Source organism: Periophthalmus magnuspinnatus, chromosome 24 (assembly GCF_009829125.3).
Source record: "Periophthalmus magnuspinnatus isolate fPerMag1 chromosome 24, fPerMag1.2.pri, whole genome shotgun sequence".
Lineage (NCBI taxonomy): Eukaryota > Metazoa > Chordata > Actinopteri > Gobiiformes > Gobiidae > Periophthalmus > Periophthalmus magnuspinnatus.
This window is the reverse complement of record NC_047149.1, coordinates 11,323,273-11,348,165: the sequence shown is the minus strand read 5'-3', so window position 1 is coordinate 11,348,165 and position 24,893 is coordinate 11,323,273. Positions and strand designations below refer to the sequence as shown.

Genomic DNA, 24,893 nt, shown 5'->3' with positions numbered 1-24,893 from the left:
ATAATGGCACATATGTCTCTGACGTCCTCTAAGCCGGTCCTGATCCAGAGACCTGCACGAGTGGCTATGAGCAGGAGGAAGCTCACAAGGTTACACCCATATGACACTACTCTGGAGAACTCACAACACTGTATGGCTGCGAATCACATGGTTCCTCACAATTTTACGCAATACACAATGCAATATTATTTCAACTGTAAAACCTTATGGGCCTTATTTTAATAAGTAGCACAGTTAAAAATGCACAATGTAACTTTTCTAGTGGGTGGCTTTGCTTGTCTTCAAGAAAAAGTTACAAATGAACATTTGCTTTTCCTCAAATGTTCCACAAAATGGTATTAGACTTATCTATCTTTTTGTGTTTTTAGTGTCTTTATGGCTAAAAAAAAATACCTTGAAAACTGTGCATTCTACTCTGAGAAGAGTTGTCTCGTCACAGATCTGACCTGTAACTTGGCCTGGGGGCAGTACCTGCCTGTCTCCATGGTGATAGATAAGTTTAATGCTAATACAATAACCTCATAGAGACAAGCAGGTGGCGGACCCACTACCAGAAAAGTTACATAGTGCACCTTTAATACTTCACTGCAAATGAACAACATTGTTTTCTATATAAGCAAAACAATGTTATGGTGAAATTAAGTTTTGAAATATACCAGTATGTAAAAATTTGTATTAAGACATATCAAAACAGCAGTCTGCAAAAATAATTCAGTATCACCAAATACAGTATGACGTTTTACAGTATTGTCACACCCACAGTTTATTTCAAATTTATGTGGTGTGGTTAGGAGATAGACTGATCCAGCTTCATTAATTATACTCCTTCTCATAAATATGATGGGAGCAGATGGGCTGGAGAGCTGTTTCACACACTGCTGAGGGTCCATACTCTGGATGACAAAGTGCTGTGAAGAAGTAAGTGACAAGTGGTGGATCTGATCATACAGCTTCTCTCCTCTGTGTGATATTCTCACCACTGTCTCCTGTCTTCTAAAATGCCCATGTATGTCTGAAGACAAGCATAAAAGGGTGCTTCATTTAAAAGTCTAAACCTGAATGAGAATCCATCTGTCTTTTTGTGGTCAATGACTCAGCCCGCCCACCATCGCTCCCTGCTCTAGATGTGTAGGGAAGGGCTTGTTTGTTTATTCATATTTTTGAGAAGCAGCAGACTGGGATGTGTCGAGCACAATGTTGAGTCATCAGCTCGAGAACAGCATCTCTCTGCAGAAATCACCATGGAGACACACTTTCCCCATGGCAACTTCCAGTCCCACCTCCGGGCCCACTGTTCCACCTATCCCAACATAGTACCTCACTGCCCCATTACAGCACCCACTGTCCAATACAACAGTAATCTCTATAGTTTAAACCTGAGTAGGAGGGCAGGTCAAAATTTTATAGTTGAATTGTTAGGGTAGGGTTAAGGTTAGCTTTTATTGTCCCTGTATAGGGAAATTTGTCCTTTGCATTTGACCCAGCTTTCAGTGCCGCTGGGGCAACCTGCTAGGAGCAGTGGGCGCCACAATGCAATGCCCAGGGACCCATCTTCAGGTTTTGGGCTTAGCCAGGACTACCATTGTCCGTGTTTTGGGTTGATGGAGGAAACCAAACCGTACCTGGAAGAAACCCTCCCAGACAAAGGGAGAAACATGCAAACTCCACATAGAAAGTCTGGGCTTCAATGTTTTCTCTGTCAACAAAAATAAACAAATGTGATTTTTTTTTTTCACAATAGCTTCAGAACATGGTGCTATTGTTCAACCCCACATCTTGATTGTTGTTAGTTGAAAGGACTTTAAGCCATAAGATTAATATGTCAAGTTTGTGGTGTCAACACCCACTGTCCCACCACAGAACCCCACAGCACTCACCTGCTGCATTGCGAGGTCAAGCTATCTCGCCTTTCTTCAAAAATCAGGTTTAGTCCTAATTAAATTAAATGGCCTATACCTGATTTTAATCACAATAACAGTAACTTTTAAAATGATTATTATTGTGCAGTGTTTTTTTTTTTAGATTATAATTTGAATAGTAAACACTCCCACTCTCAGTTTCAACCATTTGAGCCTCTGTGAATAGTTTGTAGATAAAATCAGTTTTCACATTGGCTTCTGTCATATAAATAAATAGTGAAAGAGTCAGTCTTTTGAACGGCTCTTTGACATGAACCAATCCAAAAGGTTCAGATCCCATGAAAGAGTCGAAAGGTATGGTATAAGCTTCTAAATAAGAAACTATAACTAAAACAGAAGCTACTGACATGGTCGCTTTTTTGTCTAATCAGGCAAAAATCAGGGGAAACCAACTGCCTGACACTATTCCAGACACTTAATTCTCTGTCATAGTGCATTTTAAGAGTGACAAAAAAGAAATAGTAAGCAGAGCCTGGAGAACTATAAGGAAACAACTAGTGATGTGACGTTGTCAACGAGTCAGCTCTTTTGAATGATTCCTTTACATTGGAATCGGATCAAATTTTTTAAAAGAACCAAATCTTTTCTGTCTAATTTAGTTCAGTTAGTTTTAAGTTATTATTATTGGAGTGCAATATTTTATTTAGAATCTACATCATTCCAAAGGATAAACACTCCCACTCTCAGTTTAAACCAGGGGTGTCCAAACTATGGCCCGGGGGCCAAATGCGGCCCTCAGACCAATTTTTATTGGCCCTCAGGCCTTCAATTGAACTGGCCCAATTGATCAAAACAGTACTTTTTATGCCAAGTTTGAGTAATCCTACCAATATAACCTAAATAACATCACATTGCATTGTCATACAGACCTAATATTAATATTTCAAGCCTTATTTAAAGTATAAAGTCAAAACTATGTTAAATACACCCAACTGAATTATCCACTATATTGACCACTGGCCCTCCGTGTCGAATATTTTTCAAGATATGGCCCTCGGTTTGGGCACCCCTGGTTTAAACCATTTTAAACACGTCAATTCAACACTTGGTCAATTCTGTCTGTGATTAGTTTGTAGATAAAATGAGTCACATTGCCTTCTGTCATATAAATAAATAAATAGTAAAACAGCCAGTCTTTTGAAAAGCCCTGAAAAGAGGCCAACGCAGTTTTCTGTTTAAGAGTTAGCCTTCAGTCACCACAGTAACTTAAGCTTGGTTTAATTTATACATCGTCATTGGTCATCCGTCAGTAACACCAAGACAAGTTTGTAACTATGTGGATGGTCCGTGTGGAAATGAGCATCATTCTGAATCCATGTAACCTCTTCTACTATCTGCTGCATGACCCATAGTGTAAACACAGACTATAAAATTTTCTCTGCTTGCTTCCATGTAGAATGTACATGCAGAAATAATCCAAACTTTACTCTTTGAACCTGACCTGGTCCAGAGCATGTTCCTCTAACCCTGAGTTTAACTCCCAAGGACCTCCCTGATTGGGCAGTTCACTTCTCCATGCACTAATGTATTGGGAACAGTAACACTGATTAATGCTGAATTTAAAAAGATTGAATTTAGAGGTAACCGCTTCTTCCAGTCAACGTGTAAAAAGGTTTTTTACAAACATAAAAACAAGCAAACATTTACATTGACCATTACGTTTTCAGATATGCTAAGAAGTTACGTTCATGTAATTGCAGATGATCCTGTTGGTGATAAAAAATAATACTCGATTAATACCAATTTGCATTGGGTTCCTGCACATACCAAAGACTCAGTATTTTTATTGGGACAGAACATTTGGATTGGTGCCTTTCTAGGTGCTATTGTATAGCTATGTGCGTTAGTGTTGACATGTGCAGTTGCTGTGCGGTGGGTGGGTGACTCATACTCACTGTCCAAACCACCAACCCTACTGTGTGTGAAGGGGGACTCAAATGTGGGATTTAGAAAAGAAAGCACAGCGGATATTTTTAGCTCAGCTCTGGCATCTCACTGTCAACTCAAGCAGGAGTGCTTTAAGTGAGAGGTGCAATAGGAGTCATTGTTTAGACACCTGCATGTGTTCAGGGGAATCTGGCTCCAGATTATCTATCTATCTATCTATCTATCTATCTATCTATCTATCTATATCTATCTATATCTATCTATATCTATCTATCTATCTATCTATCTATCTATCTATAAATACAACACCCACACACACTCACCCCCCCCCATATATATATATATATATATATATATATATATATATATATATATATATATATATATATATATATATATATATATATATATATATATATATATATATATATATATATATATATATATATATATATATGTTGCGTAAGGAACTGTATGTTTATCAGTTCAAACAATCATTGGTGTTATATGACTAAAAATACTTAGTCATGTGCTTATGTATGTGGCAATAGTGTACATAAATATGTTGTAATAATACTGAGTATTTTTACTCTGGTTCTGCAGAGGGTCTGGCCCTTTCAAAATGTCTTCTGATGTGTATAAATCACCCAATCACTGCCATTTGTGATGTGAATAGATGAACAGAATGAACAGTCACATGGTGTGAAAATGACATGCTGCAGATGTCCTCAGGGGAAGCTGCATCCACCCGACCGCAGCACTTTACCTGCACTAAATCTATTGAGGCCTGCCATGTTGTTTTTAACAGTTTCATGCTTCTATCTTTACCAACTTAAATGGTCAGACTTTTTGCACAGCCCTTTTCCACCTTCATGGCACTCAAAATACTTTGTGTCAAAGAACCACTCACCCATTCATCCATACACAGACACTGGGTGCAAGATGGGTAGTGTCTTTGGCCCGATGACAGTATTCATCTGTGTGAACTGGAATAACCTGTGGGTCAGTGAATCTGACCACTCAACCGATTATGTTTATATCAACCTTTGAATCAGTGGGCAAACACTTTAACAACTGAGCTACTGTTGTCCAAAGCTCAAGTTGCTGAAAGCTAATGGATATTTTTATGAAACCTCACTTCTTGTTGTGTGTTGCAGGGATGGCTGTGGAGCTTGCTGAACAGCTGTGCTCCTGTAAACTCAGCTCAAGATTCAAAAGGTGAATGTTTTGTTTGTTTGTTTATTTAGATTCCCTTTACAAATTGCCTTGACAATAGCTATTCTTCTAACAGGTCATTTCTAAATGTAAGAACATTTACATCGACAACACAGGGGGAGTCAGAAGAACATTTACATTGTAAACCAACTTGATGGTGCCTTATTTCTAGTTCCTCTAGTTTTTCAAACATGCGGACCGCTCAATATACATTAGACAACAGCTGTTAGTTTAGATTTTCTAGAAACATATATAGATTCAAATGCATATTATTGAAAATGTGTATTATTGAGAAAATGGTTTGCGAACATGTTTTCCTACCTGTTAGCTCAGCTGCTGCAGTTTGTTCAGGCTGTAATCTGCTGTTATTTAGGGGCTGCTCTGAGAGGCTGGCTGGGCCTCACTGTGCTCAGTGCACTGTCTGCACTCACAGGAGTATGGCCTATCACTATAATAAATTGAGCAAAGGCCTTCCCTGTGGGGTCGGCTGTCTCCTGCCAGCACACATAATGGATAGATATTGTGTTTCCTCTCGCCGGGAGCAGCAGCTAATTGGGAGATGGATGGCTAAATGCAGCCTAGTAAAAGCTAACACAAACCAACAGTTTGGCTGCTGGAGCGAACTGCCCCATCCTCAAGGTCTAATGTGGCTTACATTGTCACACGAGTTTCCTGTGAATGTTGGGATGGGAGCAACCTAAACAGCACACACAGACACACACACACTGCTCCCCGTGTGAGGACTCAGGTCTCTCAATCGGACTGACCAGTCAGAACGAGGTGACCTGGTGGTCTGAGACCCCTGACACTGAAGCTGTGCCTGTGTGAGCAGCGGCTGCCGCTTAGTTGTTTCAGTGGCCTATTTCTTTCAATTTCACTGTAGAACACCCCTGGAGAAAAAAATAGCCTTGAATAACATCAAAGTTCAGAGAAACAGTCCTTAATGAGACTGTGCTGTTGTCTAATTAGCACCAGCTGATTCTTTGGCAAAGATAGTTGCTCCAAATCTCTGAGCAGAGTCTAAAAACAGCTTTATCTCCTGGTTTTATCTACAGCTTTATCTCCTGGTTGAAGTCAGATACTCTTGTGTAGTGTAGTGTAGAGTCTTATTTGCACGTATGGACATGGACATGGATGTTTGATAAAAGTGTGAGACTGGTTCAGTCAACTATAAGATTAGGCTTTTGCATCCAGGCCAACGTTTATTGTTCCTGTGTGAGTTTGTGTGAAAACCCAAAAGGACTTCCTCTGAGTGGTGTCATTGCGCCACAACACTAACTATTCACATCATGTTGGTTGTTGGAGAATGCAGCCTGAGCGGCTCCAAGTGGGTCAGAGCGTGGTGGTTGAAACTTAGCTTTTAATGAAGACACAAAAAAAACGGCAGAGCACGCACTTGTGCAGATATTTTTAACACAGAGTTTGTTTACAAGTGCTTCTACAGCTACAGGGAAAATTACATAACCCACAATGCTCTGTGTAGATGTGATCAAACTTGTTAAAAAATATAACCACCTTTGCACTGGTACAACACACTAATGATCCCAAGGAAGCTGTAACACTTTTGCAGTAAACTAACAACAACAGCCACACTCACATTCTTCAATGCAGCCTTTTTACTCAGTCATTAGTGTTCATTATCATCACCATCATTCATCATTTTGTCTGCGTTAAATAACATTTACTAATCTAAATAACTCTGCCATTCTTTCAACACAGAGCATACAGCTTTGGCAATCTCTGCATATAGAGCTCCTGCACCCATGTGCCTACATTTGACAGGGATGTCATATTGGCACTGGTGAATTAGTGGTAATGCATTGCACAGAGTCCGCTTTTGGAGTTTTTTGTCATTAAATGAAATCGTAGACAATCATTCATCTTAAAACAAATCAGATTAAACATTAATGACCCTTACCTGCCATAGATGTGATTTTAAAGAGTATAGACTGCATAGATTTCGCCTTTCGCCAAATTTATGAAATAGCAAAAACACTGTTACTGATGTGCAGATGTTGTAGCCTGTTGTAGCCTATTAGTAGCTAAATCACTCATGTCAGTGTAATAAACACACAATAACATTGATTTAGCTTGAGTTTGTGATTTTATTTTCTATAATAAACATTTCTAAGCAGTCAGTTCATGTTTAGCAAATTAAAATGTTTAATAAAAATCATTTAGGGAAATTCCTCTTCAAGCTACTCTCTCTGTCTGTCTCACACAGTTGATGATAACAATAAAATATACAGAGGTGCACTTTATCATTATAGTATTTTATAACAGTGCTCGTCCCATTCTGTCTTTGGTCACCATTATAAAGCTTTCTGAAAAAATCTAATTGCTATATCAGTGTGCCATGACACTGAGACACTGTGTTTCTTACAGAGCAGTTTCATTCTGAAAAGATTTTAACTCAAAATCTGTTGGAGTAGAGCAGGCATGTCCAAATTGCGGCCCGGGGGCCAAATGCGGCCCTCAGACCAATTTTTCTTGGCCCTCAAGCTTCCAGGTGAATTAGCCTGTATTTCTTTAAACAGTACTTTTTACTGTATATTTCTGAAAATCTGCTTTAACAAGCCCTTATCAAATATTTAATGTGTCCCATTGAGGATGTAAGCATGAATAAAGGTCTAGCGGTTCAGTCTAACTTGTAATAATAACACACATTTGAAGTATTCACTGTACTGGCGACCAGTCTATGGCCCTCAGTCGGCCCTCGGCTTTGTCTGTGATTTTATATGCGGCCCTTCATGAAAAAAGTTTGGACACCCCTGGAGTAGAGCAATAGAACAATTAATGTATTGATCCTCTGTATGCAATTTTCTCACTATTTCTGAGGGGTGAGTAATTTATATAAATAATATATATCTATATCTATATCTCTATATCTCTATCTATCTATATATATACATATATATGTGTGTGTGTGAAGCATATATATACATATATATATATATATATATATATATATATATATATATATATATATATATATATATATATGCTTCACTGTGACAAAAATCCCAGTATCACTTATACAAAATCCTACTATCACGCTATCCAACCAATGGGAGAGGTGGGTGGGAAAAAATTTTTTGTTTGAGCAGCAGCTATATTAAATAGCCGTTCTCTGCTACTTATGAATCTCCCACTCACATGAGCAAAAGCACAGCCTCCTCTGTTGTCTTGAATCCATATTTGAGTAGAGTAGGCCTTGTGTCGCTCTGCCATCATGGGCGCACTGGGGCCCATACACGGCACTGAAGAGTGTTTAAATATTTACTAGTTCCATTGCAAACACTCAATAAAAGCACCATCTTCCCAGAAGTGGAGCGACTAAGGACTAGTTCCCTCAGTCTTCTTCTATTCTGAGGCAGACTTCACAACAACACCAGCACATTACAGCGTATGCTTATAGCTCTTGACACTTAATCACTAAAATCCTTTATGTTTATTATAACCACCATTACCGTTATTATTATTAAAGGGTTTCACTGTGTATGTACGCAGGGGAGGGTTAGTGAATGATATTCCAAAATAATAATAATACATTACCATTTTTCTGTTTCATCACAATTCAGCTACTATATTTGAGAGGTAATTAAAGCGATCAGCTTCTTCTGAGAGTTCACATTTCACTCTGGTAAAATCTGCCTGTCACTCACTCTGAGCTGGCCAGTCGAAGGAGTGGGTGGGGAAAAGAGAGATTTTTTTATTTTTTTTTAGCATAAAGCTGCATTAAACTGAGAAGTACTGAATCTTAAGATGTTAGAGAGCTGTTGTAGGATTGTTCTGTAGAGGCTATAGTTCAAGCACTTATACATTTTTAGAAGGTTTAGCAGAAAGAATTTGCCAAAATAGCCAAATTGCCACATGGGATCAGATCAGGATTACATTTTCATCAAGTATTGGAGGGAGAAAAGTTAATTTCAGGTATTTGGCTTTCCTCAAAGCCAAAAACAAACAAAAATCAAAACACAACATGCATAATAAGCAAAATCATTCAGCACATATATTTCACTGTGATCAAGCCGTAGCTCAAGATCTGTGTGGCTGCCCACTGCTGGTAACAGGTTGCCGAGTTGCATTAATATAAGTAAAATACAGATTGTTGTTAGGTGAATTGTACTTGTGTTATTATGGGTGTTAAATGAAAGAAAATGTGTTTTTCTTCAAAGTTCCAGGGTCTTTGCCTGATAAAAAACTAAAGAGAAACACTGAATGACGATTTGACAACAGAGAGGTCCGGAAAGGCTTAAATGGAATTGTGTGTGTGTGTAGGTACTTAAAGATGCCCCCATTAGATGTGCATTAGTGAAATATGAACGGAAACAGCAGGAATGAGCCGTATATTTAATGGGAGCAAAGTGTGGAGCAGGGTTAGAGCTGGTCATAATTCAGCACCAAGAAAAACAAGAGCCTTTAAGTACTGCTGAATTTTTTATTTTGAAGTGCCTTCAAGGCCTAACGGGAAATCAGACATGCTCTGACCAAACAGGGCTTTTTTTTTTTTATAAACAATCCTTCTAACTTTTGATCCTGAACTGTCTTTGGGGAAATGTAAATGAAGATAACTTTTTCCAATCTCAGTTGTGTCTTCTCCAACAACCTTATATTTAAAGTGCATATGTTTTTGTAATTTTAGTAGTACATTGGTTCAAATATTCATCACAGTTTTACATCAGTCAAATGTCAGTTTCAAATAAAAGTTGTAAAACACAGGAAGTATTGTTTCCTTCTACAAAGAAACCCCCTAGCCTGTTAATACACAAAATTCTCTCCAAAATGCATGGACAATTTACACACGAGGAACAATTTTTTTTCTGATAATTTAAAAATGAATTATAATAATGATGGTGTTGTTGTACATTTTATGTCCCTTGTCCAACCAGGAAGTAAAATTATACACTTTTTTTAAACACGTGTCTTAAATATAATTATGTTAACTACATTTTACTCAAACGTGTTGCCTAACCTCGATCTAATCCTGTGCCTTGCAGGTACTCAGTTTGTCTCACTGGTGAGGAAGTGGGGACACTGACCTGGAGAGAACCTATGGAACCTATGGCACAGAGACAGGACACTTCAGGTATGAACTCTGTTACCAATACAAAACATTGGGGTAAGCTTTCAATCATCCTTCTGCTGCCTAGCGTGAGAGAGAAAATTCATTTTACAGTAAACTGCTGTTCTGTTTCCCTGTACACTGTGCATGTATTAGGACAGCACAAAATATTGTAGTTGAATCAAAACTGAGTAGGTGGAATTATCTCAAAATAGAAAATTATTTAGGAATTTCCAAGAACAAAATATCCTGTTCATAGATCTCTACAAAATATTCTGAAAAGAATGGAATTGTTGAATTAGTTTAGCAATTTAACTCACCAGCTCAGTTCTCAGTGCTAGCTGCTCTTAGACATTTTTTTTCATAAAATGCAAATTGAACCACAATCACAATATGTCACTGACAGAAAAAAAAACATTATTAGATTTTTAAATTAAATTATGTATCTTGAAAGAAGGCGGGTTACATGCATTCAGGGATTTTTATTGTAGACACACATTTCCCATCTGAGCAGCTCTGTCAACAGACTGTAAAATAGATTAACTTTTCGGAGCTAACAGGCCTGAAGAGAATCGTGTTAGCAATTCCCTGGATGAACTGGGATAGAGTAAACCACAGCCTAAAATCAGTGGAGACATAGTCCACACAGGAAGACATAAAGACACAGTTAGATTGGGCCATGCAAACAAAATGGCTGAGGCTTTAACGTTAGCTGCAACTAGTCCTTGCTATCATCTCCTCTCCAGCGGTGACTAATGTGACAGTACAAACGCAGACATTAATTATCCACTTTTTTATGCAACAGTGGCATATGCTCTTGTCCTGTCAGCTCTACTAAATTCATTCAAAAGTAAGCTTGGAGAATTCAAATAGCCTTGATACTATGGACTAAAAATAACTCCTGTATTTTATATTCTGCCGCCTAGTGTAAAAATAATTTGTAATATTTCTTTATATTTCCTTCCTTACTCTTTTATGTTTCTGAACCTCATAAATATTGAAATATTTCCCAGTAGAATTACTCTTAATGATTCAAATTGTTTTGATCTAGTGGGAATAACCAGACTTCGAGGAAGAGACACTCCTCTATGCTACTTTAGGCCAGTAAACTGCACAACTAGCTGCATTGCCATTAATCAAATTATGAATACTCACTAACTCACTACACTTGAAACAGTCACTAGAGAGACAGATGCAAGACTAAATAAACCTCTCCACACGGCACATTAGACTTCTTTTCAATGTTACTTCGATTGTGACAATACGGAATTGGAATAAAATCAGAGGATTGAATTTTGTGCTCACAAAACAGTATTATCAGTCTTTCAGTTGTCTCTCAGTATTCATAAAAATGGCATTTGACATCTCTATGTGGCAGAGGCAGTGCATATCTCAGTCAGAGTTGTCTTCCTGCAGTCTGAGCGGCTGCCATATGACCACTGTCGTCATCAGCTCAAACCATGACTAATCCACCTGAACAAATACAGCCTTTTTTTTTTTTTGATGATGATTTGGCAAATAACAGGCCAATTGTGAGAACAGGTGAAGCATGGGTAGTGGGAGGACAGCTCTCAGGTACAAATCCAAGCAGGAACTCAATTCAGCCTGCAGGGCTCTCTTGGATAACAAGACAGACACATGATAATGATGCCTTTACACCTTGTATTAGCATAATAACTCACCAGCTCAGTTCTCAGTGCCAGTCGCATAAGCACCTGCTTTGCTTTGGAATATTCTCCACTTTAAAATGATTATCCACTGAAACTCCACTGCTGTTGCCTCAAGCTGACGCTTGAACAAGTGAATGGTTACATATAAAGAGTAATAACAGGTGCTCTCTTTTTTTCATCAACAGTGTTATCCATAACAAACTGGTCTCAGTGCTCTTATCAAGCTCTTTTGAGGATCATGTCTTTCTTAATCTGTTTTTTACTAAAAACACAATACACTTTGTGACATGCTAAAAATAACTTTTTCCTGAGCATATGACTGAACCCAAAGCCAGCAGTGCAGAACAATAAGCGGGCGGGGTTTTAGACCTACTGTGTGGAGTGTCTGGGACTGTATCAGTGTCAGACTTTTACATAATCCACAGCTTTTTCACACCACTGCTGTTAATGCTCTACACACCACTGATGCTGAGGACAGGGCGAATCGCCTGTATTCAACCGACTCTGACAGAAACTGAACCTTTCACGGCCACCATAGGAAATGTTATGCTCAGTCCATATGAAGATCCTTGATATGGGGGTAGAGGCTACAAAGAGGATGAAAATTACTTTAGGGGGCCATGGAGGGATCCCAATAAATCAATTGTTTCCTCATGTTTACAGAAGATATGCTTATCATTTAAACATGTTAATACTATGTTAATCTGAAACATGAATATCAATTATATAAAGTAGTACATTTGTATTATGGGCTAACACTCAAAACCTGCCTGTTTATCAACCTGATGGCAAGTACACATACAATCATTTCACCCAACATATTTCTATTACTTATTTATTTGAGTAATAGGTATTTTGTTATATGGCATTTAGCCTGCTTCATATAAACACAAACACAGCTGGAAGAGATGGTACACTGTACCATCTGAGACTAGATGTAAATATATAAAGCTGTCCACTATAATTTCTTGTGTGTCTTGCTCTGTATTCTCAGGACAGTCCTATTTATTTTTTCAGCAGTTAGCTTTAGTAAAATGTTTGCAGCCTACAATGGAAATTTTCTCACATGTGTGTCCCTCCACAGGCCGGTGTGTATGACTGGGCCATGGAGCGCCTCCTGTGGTGCCTGCTGCTGCTTGGAGCTATAGCAATGACCACAGAAGCCTGCCCCAAGTACTGCTCATGTCAGAATCTGTCTGAGTCCCTGGGGACACTATGCCCGTCTAAAGGACTCCTGTTTGTGCCTCCGGACATTGACCGCGGGACAGTGGAGCTGCGCCTTGGTGGGAACTACATCCTTCGCATCACTCAGCTGGACTTTGCCAACATGACAGACCTGGTGGACCTGACTCTGTCTCGGAACACCATCAGCTACATACAGCCCTTTTCTTTTGGGGACCTGGAGACACTGCGCTCACTTCATTTGGACAACAACCGTCTGACAGAACTTGGTCCAGATGATCTTCGAGGACTGATCAACCTTCAGCACCTCATTGTCAACAACAACCAGCTGAGTCGAATACATGACAAGGCCTTTGAGGACATGGCACCTGCTTTGGAAGACTTGGACCTTTCCTACAATAACCTCATGTCTCTGCCCTGGGACTCTGTTCGGCAGATGATCAACCTTCATCAGCTGAGTGTAGACCACAATCTTCTGGACTACATCCCAGAAGGAACTTTTAAGGACTTGGAGAGATTAGCTAGACTGGACTTGACCTCTAATCGTCTGCAGAAACTGCCTCCAGACCCCATCTTTGCCCGCGCTCAGGACTCCATGACCCTGACCACGCCCTATGCTCCACAGCTGTCCCTGAGTCTCGGAGGGAACCCTTTGCATTGCAATTGTGAACTTCTATGGCTAAGAAGGCTGGACAGAGATGATGATCTAGAAACCTGCGCCTCTCCACCCAACCTGAAGGGCCGCTACTTTTGGAATTTAAAAGAAGAGGAGTTCACGTGTCAGCCTCCCTTAATTATGCAGCATACTCACAGAATGTTGGTTTTAGAAGGCCAGACTGCAAGTTTACGCTGTGAGGCCAGTGGGGACCCCACCCCTATCATCCACTGGCTCGCTCCAGATGGCCGTCTCCTTGGAAACTCCTCCCGAACCACCGTGTATGCCAATGGCACTCTGAGCATCACTATCACCACTTCCAAGGATTACGGAACCTTTACATGCATCGCGGCCAATGTGGCAGGGGAGTCCACAGCACCAGTAGAAGTGTCCATCGTGCAGCTTCCACACCTCAGTAACGGCACTGGGCAACCTGCACAGCCCAAGTCCCGCCTCTCTGACATCACAAGCACCACCAGGGTCAGCAAAGGGGCCCCAAAGACCTCTGCTGAGAAGGAGGTCAGTGTGTCAGAGGTGACAGGAGTGTCAGCGCTGGTCACCTGGATAGTCAGTAACGCGGCCCCCAAAGTGAAGATGTACCAGCTTCAATACAACTGTTCTGATGACGAGGTGCTCATCTACAGGTACCACTGCAATATGTTGTAATGAAAATATGCAACTTCTTGGGCTTTCTACCACATAATGTATGCTCAGATAATAATCTTGTGTTACCATTCTAGATGATTTCAGTATTTCACTTAGAACATTCAGATCTATTTCTGCATCTGGTACATAATTGATTGTAATATTGTGGCATCAGCATGATGTGGTATCAGAATTGGTTTAATTATTCACAGTTAACATTTACTATGTACTTTATTAGCTGTTCTATATAAAACCTTCTGCCCTGACCAGTTTTCTCTCTTCTCAGAATGATCCCTCCCTCCTCTCAGTCATTCCTCCTTACCAATCTGGTTTCTGGGACACGCTATGATCTATGTGTGCTGGCGGCCTGGGATGATACAGCCACCACACTAACAGCAACCAACGTTGTGGGTTGCACAAACTTCTTCACCCTGGATGAGTATCCACAGTGCCAGGCCTTGCCCAGTCAGCTGCTGGGGGGCACCATGATCCTGGTGGTGGGAGGGGTCATCGTGGCCACACTGCTGGTCTTCATTGTCATCCTTATGGTGAGGTACAAGGCAACGGAGGGTGAGCCCCTGGGAAAGATGAGTGGTTTTACAGACATGCACTCACAGACAAATGGGGGCCGTTTGGGGCCAAATGGACTGCTTCTACCCCAATCCCGAGCTCCAGATCCCTCTGGACCCAAGGAAAAGGTAGCAGTGGCATTGCGAGATGAGGTGGTGCAGTTTAAATGTGGCTCTTTGCAGAGCAGTCTCACCTCCTCATCCTCCTCCTCTGGCTCTATGCCTGGGTGCTCCAATAGCCCCAACAGCACGCTAGCCCACATCTGGAGGTCTGCGGCCCCTAAGCCCAGGCACAACTTAGACCATCTGCTTGGCGCCCTCACTGCTATGGAGTTACGAGGGGGACAGCCTCGGGACACTGCAGCCATTGGCGGCACATCTGTAAGACTTACTAACCCTCTAGAGCAGGAGCCGCTGCTTGGACGGACACTGGACTCCCGCCTCAGCAGGCTGCTCATGCTGCCTTTGGAGCGGCCCAGGCGCAGCCAATCCTTTGACATGGGGGACTCAGGTGCAGGCACCCGGCGCTCTAGCCGGCCACGTCGCATCAGTCGCATCTGGACTAAGAGGAGCATGTCAGTGAATGGCACATTGCTCCAGAGTGAGGATGAGGGAGACCCTGGGGGCAGTGGAAGCTCTCCTGACAGTGCTGACTGGGTTTTGGAAAGTACTGTGTAGTCCACAGAGCAGTTTCTGATTTGTGCTTGTGCAGAGAGACCAGAGGGAGGCGCTGAAGAAAAATGCTAAAAATGCTATTTAAAGCAGCTGTCATATATAATTTTGCTGCAAATGTGTAAATACAGGTGTACTCAAGTTTTATAATTTCTTTGTTTTTAATGTTTAATTCAATTTCTTCATTTCTAATATTTTTCTGTTTTATTTGGGCAACATTCTTTGATACCTAATTTTATACACAATGACTGTTTTTTACCTTTTTGTCTCACAAAAACAACTGTTTCCTCAAACAATGAGTTGGAAATGTATTTAGTTAAACACTGTATGCCCTCTCTATTCACTGCACCTTAGGACGGACAAAAAGTACACTTGTGACCTTCTGTGCTTTATGTTAACTGAAAACATTTCATGTGTTACTTTTGTATAGGGTGACCAGATGTCCCGCTTTGTGTGGGACTGCACAGCATTTTCAACTTAAATCCCGCATCACGCAAATTGGGGCTGTGTCCGCTGTGTCTACACTGTCAGCAGCAAAAACTTCATTTTCATCAGCAGACGTATAGAGCTCTGTCTGCTCACATATCCCCCTCTGTGAGGAGCTACCTGCGGTCCTGAAAAAACTCAGGAACGTTCCCGCGCCGCTTATGCATGTTAAGGTGCCGCTTATATGACAACGTATGACCTTGACCCTATAAAAATAAACCTTCTGCATTTACCCACTGCTGAACGAGCCTTATTGTTAAAATACTGACAATGCACACACTCAAACTGCACAAACGGCAGGCTGTCCTGTCCAATGTTCGATTTAACAGTCTTTATTTTTGTTCCTGGGTTTTAGTAAAATATTGGCCAAAATGAAGGACAGCGTCTTTTTCAAATGTTTAGGCATATATGTTTATATGTTTTATAGTATATATAGGGACGTCTTATTGTTTTATACATATAAATATATATACCTAAACATTTTTGTCTCATTTGTGTGTGTGTGTGTGTGTGTGTGTGTGGGGGTGTGTGTGTGTGTGTGTATGTATGTATGTATGTATGTATGTATGTATGTATGTATGTATGTATATATATATATATATATATATATATATATATATATATATATATATACACACATATATACACACATATATATATGTATATATATGTGTGTGTGTGTGTGTATATATATATATATATATATATATATATATATATATATATATATATATATATATATATATATATATATATATATATATATATATATATATACACACACACACACACACACACACACAAATGAGACAAAAATGTTTAGGCATATATATTTATATATATAAAACAATAAGACGTCCCTAATTTTCACGCTTTGTCTCACATGTCTGGTCACCCTACTTTTGTTTTAAAACAAGAAAATTGATTCATTTTATGCTAAAATGAACAGACCTTTGGATGCAGTTACCTCTGACTCTCTGGTGAAGTGTATATCTATTTAAATAAATGTGATGCTTTTATAAAAATGTAAGGTGCGTACGGAAGTTGTATGTGGATGCTGTGCTCAAAGGCATCATCCTTCACTTCTGTAACTGCTTATTTTTTATATGTAATTATTCATTGCCAAATTAGTGATAGTGAAGTCATGTTATTTTATATATTTTTTGATTTATCTGTTATGGTACACATAGGACAGTGGCTTGGGAAAAACAATCCAACATCAAGACAATGATTTAAGAGACTTGGGTTTGTTAACACGCAATGTTACAAAATATTAAACCTCAATACAAGCATCTCCTGTGTTTATAGTAGGGCTTATTGTTACATAGAGGACATTAGTACATACTTGTCTGTAGTTTATTTACAAACAGCAAATATCATAATTTAATATTTTATATGGAAATAAGGAATTCTATGTGTAATAATGGTCAAAATTGCACACATAAATTTGAAAAGTGGGTAGGTTCATCTTTCATTGTTTACTTTGCTGACATTAGAATTCAAACTCTTTACAGTGGGTTTTTTAGATAATGTATTTAGTACTTGGAAAAACTTGATATCACTAAACATGTATACATGTGCATTGGGTGTAGAATATAACCTATGTGTGTTCGTGCAAATAGGCCTGATTTTGCTTCAGCCTATTATAAATTAAAAGGCTTATGAAGACGATGACACTTAAAAGATAAGTAGATTACCAAGTGTAGTCGCAGAATTTATTTATTCTATTGACTCTAAACTGCAATCCATAGCAGCCTAGCCAGAGTCAGGCTTCTATTAACTCACCAGTGGACAACTGCTGCCACCTTGTGACGTTTGATCTTTATTACATTGAGACAGTGCCGCATTTGGGAACATGCCTAAACCTGAATCATCGCGCATGCGCACTACAAACCTGCGGATGGCAGCTGCCAGTGTAGTATCGGAATGTGGGTCGGATGGACTGATACTGTACACAGGTTGAGAGGAGGCCTGCCTGACATGGTGTTGTGGTGGGGACCCGCTGTCCTTCACCTGGAGCCACAGTGACGGTAGTGACCGACCGTGGGAGGACGCCATGTCTTCAGTCGTGTGCCTAGAACAGCGCCGCTGTTTGTCGTTGTTGTTCTACCGCGCAGTGCGGGACCTGAAGCCCGTGTGGATGCTGGAGGATATGCGGACGATGTTGGCCCTTTGCCCCGACGACGAGGACAACTCTCAGAAAACGTACAGTCCCTCGGAGGCGCTGCTTTACGCCATTGTGCACGACCACCAGGCTTATGCCCAGTATTTATTGTCACACTTCCCCGAAGAGGCGCTGGTGGATCCCGGAGAGCGATTTTGCAGCTGCCCTACACCAGCCCCGCACCTGTCTCTAGCCGTCCGTTATGACAGGCACTCCATCCTAGGTCTCATCCTGCAAGTGGCTCACCGGCTCCCCAGCGGCTCCTCTGTTGTCAGAGACGGCTGTGACCAACAGGTGCGAACACACCAATTTTGGTTTTCATTTGAATAGCTTACATTAAATTGTTAAATGTTAGATGTTAAGAATAGACAAACATGACCCATTCTACATTACGGGCAAACCTAGGCAGTCGCCTATTTTTGTTGCCTGTAGCTCTCATACTGACATTGACTGATATATGACAGGCTTACCTGATTAAACCAATGTTTATTAGGTCTAAATGTAGCTATTGTCTTGTCCTGGATACATAGGCTACATAACTTAACGATTTAATGATCTGCAGGGCGATGGTCGGACCCCCTTGCATCTGGCCTGTGAGCTGGTCCGTCCTGAAGCTTTGCTGCTGTTGTTGGGCAGTGGTGTGTCCCCAGCGGTCCCTGATGCCCAAGGCTGGACCCCTCTGGATGTCCTGCTAGTGCCGCTCAAAGACTGTGAGGAGGCTAGCAGAGGACGGCGCCATTGTCTGGACACACTCCTCATGTTCATGCCCAAGGTGGAATTTCACTTGCGGGAGGCATTACGTACAGAGCCCCATCGCTGGAGACGAGCCCTAGGGCATGACGCTGTGGAGTACCTTGCAGGGTTCAGGCCAGCCCCCCTTCTACTCAGTGCCATGCAGACTGTCCTGCAGCAGCTCAGCCCCACCACCTTCTCTGACAGCCTGCTCCAGCTACCCATCCCCTCCTCTCTTAAACCTCCTGGACTGTGCTGTGGTCCTCCCCAGTGTAATGACAGGACTCTGTAACTGTAAAGATGAGCAATACAGACCTGGGCAGTAAAGTAATGTAAAAGGACTTTAAGCCAGATATTTTTTTAAAAATCTGGTCAAACTCAAGGACATTAATTAACACAGCTGTTATAAGCTGTGGTTTAACTGTTAATTATGTTTCTGTGTTGTACACTGGTCAAAGGTGCTTTAAAACGTGTGAAATGACAATAACCAATCAGGGAGCTTGGTCCTCTGTGACCAGGACCACACATTTGAATCTAAAAAGCAACTAAACCATACCAACATACAGAGTTAGATACACATGTCAGGTTCTGTCTACTACTGTTTATCTCAACACCCTCTTCGATTTAATTTCAAAACTAAACCTTTACAATACACTAAAAACTCTTTATACCAAGTCAGGATGCCTTCCAATTAAATGCCTTTTAAAACTGATTTTATTTTTTTAACTGAATGAGTTATATGGAGTGAGAGTGGATTGTGTGAGCACTGTGCATACCATAAGGTTTCTTGAAATACCTAATAATGCAATTTTGATGTACGGTCTTCAAGTGAACCATGACTTGAGAAATGCTTTTTAAAATTTCAGTGAACTGCATAACCTGCATTCTGTATTCTGTGTGCACACCACTAACACTTATTAAACAATCCTATCTTCAGGGAGAAGGAGTGGATTTCAGCTTTGGACATTTACAGCATGGTACCATTCATGAAATTACTCAATTAAGTCCCCGTTTTAAGGTTTGTGTGGTGGTATTGTTTCATTGTATTTATAACAGGAAGTATCCATTTTTATTTTTACCCAGAGCAGAAAAAGAGTCCCCCAGGACTGGACATCATGGCAATGTTAGTATAATGCTATGCTATATTCACTGTAGGAACCCCTGTGTCCATTGTGTGTTCCGGCCTGTAGACTCAGTGAAGTCATGAAACATAATTGCTAAAAGGCCATATACCAGATATTACACTCAAATAGAGCATGTACTGACGAATAAGTGTTAATGCCTTAGTTCCACTGTAGTTATCCATTAAAGTTATGAGCAAGATCCGTTTAAAATGTAAACATTAATAAGAGAAGTGATTAAAATGATAAGATAAAAAAGATAAGATCAGTGAAAGGTGTTTGTTCGTGGTTACAAAGGTTGCAAGGGGCCTTTATTACAGTTTTAACTGAAATTTATATTTGCAATTTACTGTCCTATAATGTAAAACAAAAGGGAACCTGGGCAGCTGGATTCTTGTTTTGTCCCAGATTTCTGTTATTGGTCACCTAATTATTGACAGAGACTTCAGCTGTTGAAGTGAGTGCATCTAAAAACAGCAGCTGATTATCGGGCAGGCTTATGGTCCAACCTGTTGGAGCTGAAGTGTGTGTAGAGCTACCTCAGCCATCTGCGCTACAGAGGAACAAATCCCTCAATCCGCTTTATCCCAGCCTCCCTCACTAAGCTTTCCCCAGCAGGTTACAGGTGTCTTATTATTCTTCAGGAGCTGTGTGTCAGACACTGAAACTGGACTTTTAGTTTTCCCACAATGGGGTGCTCGCCATCCAAAGGAAAGTTATTCTCTAAACCAGACAATGGCTCGACCCTGGAAAATGCTCCATTGGAGGAAACCGCACAGCATCGTGTCAACGCTGGACCAGCAGAAAAAGATAAAGTGGAGGAAAGTATGCCTCTACCCCTCAGCAAAGAATATGCTCCGAACCAAGACTGCCAGATTGTTGTTGTTGACTCCAAAAACAATATCAAGGAAAATGAGATGGATGTGATGGTACCTGAAACAATCACCGAAGTCCAAGAATCAGATGAAGCAAAGGGAACACAGAGAAGATCCAGAAACAAGAAAAAACAAAGATTTAACGGAAAGTTGAGAAAGTCCTCCATCATTAAAGTGGACTTCTCCCCGCACATGGTGAGGGCCCACCAGGCAGCCTATAACTTTCTCAATCCAAACATCTCTAAATTTGAAAGTTTACTAGAACTGCTGGACCAGGCTGCACAGACACAGCTCTCCCTTCAGCCCATGATGTCTGCTCTCATCCTGCGTTTTGAAGAGATCAACCAGGCTCTGGAGGAGATGGCAGAGGAGGGTGAGTTGATGCTAAAAGAGCATGGGGACTATATACCTTTACCCTCTGGCATGATGGGCCCAGCTATAATATCAGCACTCAAATCAAGCAACGATAAAGATTGTCAGCTTGATCCACCTCCAGATCTACTCCAGCAACTGCTCAGGCACTCTACAGAGAAGATGAGGCATGTGGGGGGATCATTCCAGACTGTGGGGGACACTACTTTAGAGGACGCTGTTGAGTACTTCACATCTCTCTCCAAAGCTCTAGGTGGAAAAATGAAAGCAAAGCACAACGCTGAGCAACGAATAGCCCTGGTTCTGGCCCAAGTGGAGGCAGCCGCAATGGGGAAGAGTAACCCTGAAGATTCAGCACTGCACAGTGAGGACAGTGGCATTGGGGGAGAGAATGACAGTCTGACAGGCTCTGACCGACAACGAAGACACAGGGGCAGTGCTGGGTCTGGGAGCAGCACTTTGGGAGTCAATGTTCGCGCTATTCTACCCAGTAACTCCACAAATGAACATAATGAGGAGGAAGAGGAGGAAGATGACATTGATGAGGAAAACGATGACATACTTGTGCGAAAAAGGTCCAACTCATCCCCTCCAGATCCTAGCCAGCCATTTTTGAACATGCTCAGGATGCAAATTAACGGACATAGACCACAGACTGCAACCGTGAATGAAAGTTCAGTCATGAGAAAGCCTTTAGCTGGGCACGAAATCAATCTTGATCTGACTGGGGTACGAAGGCACTCAATCACTGGAGCAGGCTCAAATAAAAGACTGAGTAAAACAAATCCAATATTTGCACTACAGCACTCTAAACCTCCCTCAGTGAGGAGGCTGATCAACTCCTTTAGTAATCCATCAAATAACATCAGGACAACCAGTAAAAGGCTGTCCAACACTCCAGCAGAGAGTTCTCAAGTCTGGACAGATAGCAGAGAGGATCCAGATGAAGACATCCTGCCCCCACCCCCACCAGAGGTGTTGATGGACAATTCCTTCCAAATAACTGAAGGCATAACAGGAAATGAAAAAGAATACCACAATTGTGGTTTATCATCAATAAACAAAAAACAAGGATTACCCAGTCGTTTGAAGACTTCAGTAGAACTTCTGCCAAACAGAGCAAGTATCAAGCCAAAATTGATAAATGACTCTTCTGGCGATCTGGTCCGACAAGAAGAGGGACAACGCCAGAGAGCAGCTTTGGATCCTGACAGTAGTCTCTACCAGCAGGCACATGCAATCATTCACATCCGAAGTGCAGCAGGGAACCTGCAGCCCCCTCTCAGGAGAGACAGGCCTGATGCCCACGAGGGTGATGCATCTTTCAGCCTGCCTGTTATAGCGCCACCAGTATCAAGAGTGCGGTTACCTCCATCATGTCCACCAGTGCGTCACAGATACCCCAGTCCACCTGTGAGGCCTCAGTCCAGCACTTCCCGTCCTGCTTCCCCAAAGACAATTATTCGAGCCACAGACAACCCAGTGGAACAGATCATTCCCTCTGTGTCCTTCAAGGATGCCCGCTCTGTCTTCTGTCAAAATGAAAGAGCCCCTCCATATTGGAGTTCATGTGGGGTGTCAGTACTTCCCAAACCATGGGTCGAAGGACCTAGAGGCCAAACGGGAACCAGAACCACGGACTCCTCTCGCCGCACACAGTCTGAGCACAGGCCTACCATTTCCAACCGTTTGGATGGAATCAAACATGACCAAAGCTTGGCTGCTACTGGACAATGATAACATATAAAATGGGACACATTGGATAGGCCTACTTAATGCTACCAAACAATAAAACACTTGATCTGCTTGAATGGAAGAGACTGACTTGATGAGAAAAACTTGGTCTTCTGAAACTTTATATAACTCTTGGGCCAAGAAGTAGATTAGACCTCTTTCCCCACTGTACCTATTGTAACGGTTGACTAAACCGGTAGCAGTTCACCTTTTGACCATTAGATGGTGCTGTTACAGTGTCATAATACTTCAGAGTTTACTTGGCATGTTTTCTTTTTGCATTTCACGTTTAATTTTCTTGTATGCATTAATTATTTATGAGATCATAATGGTGATAATTTTTCATTTGTAACAGTGTTGTAAATGTTTAATTTATCGTAAGTTTAGTTTGGGGTCGTAAATCTACTTCCTGTTTCCGGGTCAGTTTTCCTAAGCGCTCGTGCGAAGTCCTGCCCGGCAGCACTGTTTAAGATAAATAAGAAATAGAATAAAGGTTTCAGTTCACCGGTTTGTCCACTTGCAGGCCAAAGTGGTACGTATTTTTCATGTGTTTATATGTAATTTTGTGTATACTGTATCTGTAATGTGAGCCATGTTTTATTTTGTATGTTAACAGTTCTACGGTGTGGACTGTGAAGAATAAACGCAGTAACATCAGTCAAAAGAACTCGTGTCTCTCGTGTACGTGGGCAACCCGGCATACCTATTAATCCACTTAGTGACTAACTGGGCTTCTCAGCAGACCCAGGATACAGAGACAAGAGCACACATAAGTCAATTTTACAAAAAAAAGTGTGTGAGTGTGATGAATCATGAGCCATGGTATACTGTACTTTTGAAAAGTTACAGTAAACCTTCAAAGATCTAAAGATTTGTCTTTGCATTCAATAATATTCAAATATGGAAATGTATTGTATTCATTCTATTTTAAGAGAAAAGTACATTGAAGATGAATCACCACTGACTCGGGCCAATATGTGAAAGCAATCATTCCCTGCTCTTCTTTCTTGTATATGGTGATTCATTTTGTAAATAATAAAAAAACATCATAAACTATAATATAGTCTGTCTCTTTAACATGCACTCTAAAGCCCAATTCAAGTAAAAAATAAAATGCTTATATTTTACTTGTTGAATGTGTATTACTGATTTACCCTTAAATAATTAAATGACAAAGTGGCAGTTCCCCATATTTATTCTGGGTCTTGATGAAAACAATAAATTACATTATATAATACACTGGTTTGATGACACAAAGTATGCCATTTCATGTGGTACACTAGCTTTGTTTATGTTGCAATATTTTTTAGGTGCAATTATTTATTTATTTATTTCCTGCAGACAGACATAAAATGTTATACAAGATAAAAAATGTATTATAGCCACCAAAGTCACACTTCTATTTACTAATAATAATTAATAATAAGCTAAATATTTGTTGGTGCCTTTTAGGACACACAAAGACACTTATGCTGTCAACAGACAAAATAAACAAATGGAGAGATCATAACACATAACAAGCAAATAGGCTGATCTGCGTAGGTAGCTTTTAAGATGTCATTTGGAAATGTTGATATGCACAGCTGACGGGGGCAACCGTGTGAAAGTGTAGTCTGCTCTATAGTGACTCAAAACTCTGTCTTCCATTGTGGTTGTTTTAACAAAGTGAGGGAGACAAGACACTGGCCACGGAGTGCAGAGTGCAGAGAGCACTCTTGTGAGAAACAATGTTGCCATCTACTGTACAACGTGACGTCAATGAATTCATCAACAAGTTTCACTTGTTCAAGGTAAAACATACTGTATCTTATACAAATAGCAAGAAAATATCTATATTTTCTAGAAAACCAATAGTCTAGCTCTAGGACTCTCATAGTCACACCAAACTCCATCCCATGTCTCCCTCTTCGATACTCCTCATTCAAAATGG

General features: G+C 40.7%; 2 protein-coding genes across 2 annotated transcripts; both read left to right on the top strand.

Moving 5' to 3' along the window:
- The first annotated feature begins 4,962 nt into the window (after positions 1 to 4,962).
- On the top strand, positions 4,963 to 15,543 carry lrfn2b (leucine rich repeat and fibronectin type III domain containing 2b). The gene is made up of 4 exons (XM_033991168.2): positions 4,963 to 5,024; positions 10,022 to 10,110; positions 12,841 to 14,237; positions 14,525 to 15,543. The coding sequence occupies exons 3-4, from the start codon at positions 12,862 to 12,864 to the stop codon at positions 15,483 to 15,485; spliced, it is 2,337 nt and encodes a 778-aa protein (XP_033847059.1). The 5' UTR covers positions 4,963 to 5,024; positions 10,022 to 10,110; positions 12,841 to 12,861; the 3' UTR covers positions 15,486 to 15,543.
- Positions 15,544 to 17,854: 2,311 nt separating this feature from the next.
- zgc:112001 (uncharacterized protein LOC550384 homolog) lies at positions 17,855 to 19,860 on the top strand. The gene is made up of 2 exons (XM_033990923.2): positions 17,855 to 18,423; positions 18,692 to 19,860. Exons 1-2 carry the CDS (start codon positions 18,022 to 18,024, stop codon positions 19,151 to 19,153), a joined length of 864 nt encoding a protein of 287 aa, XP_033846814.1. The 5' UTR covers positions 17,855 to 18,021; the 3' UTR covers positions 19,154 to 19,860.
- The last annotated feature ends 5,033 nt before the right edge of the window (positions 19,861 to 24,893 follow it).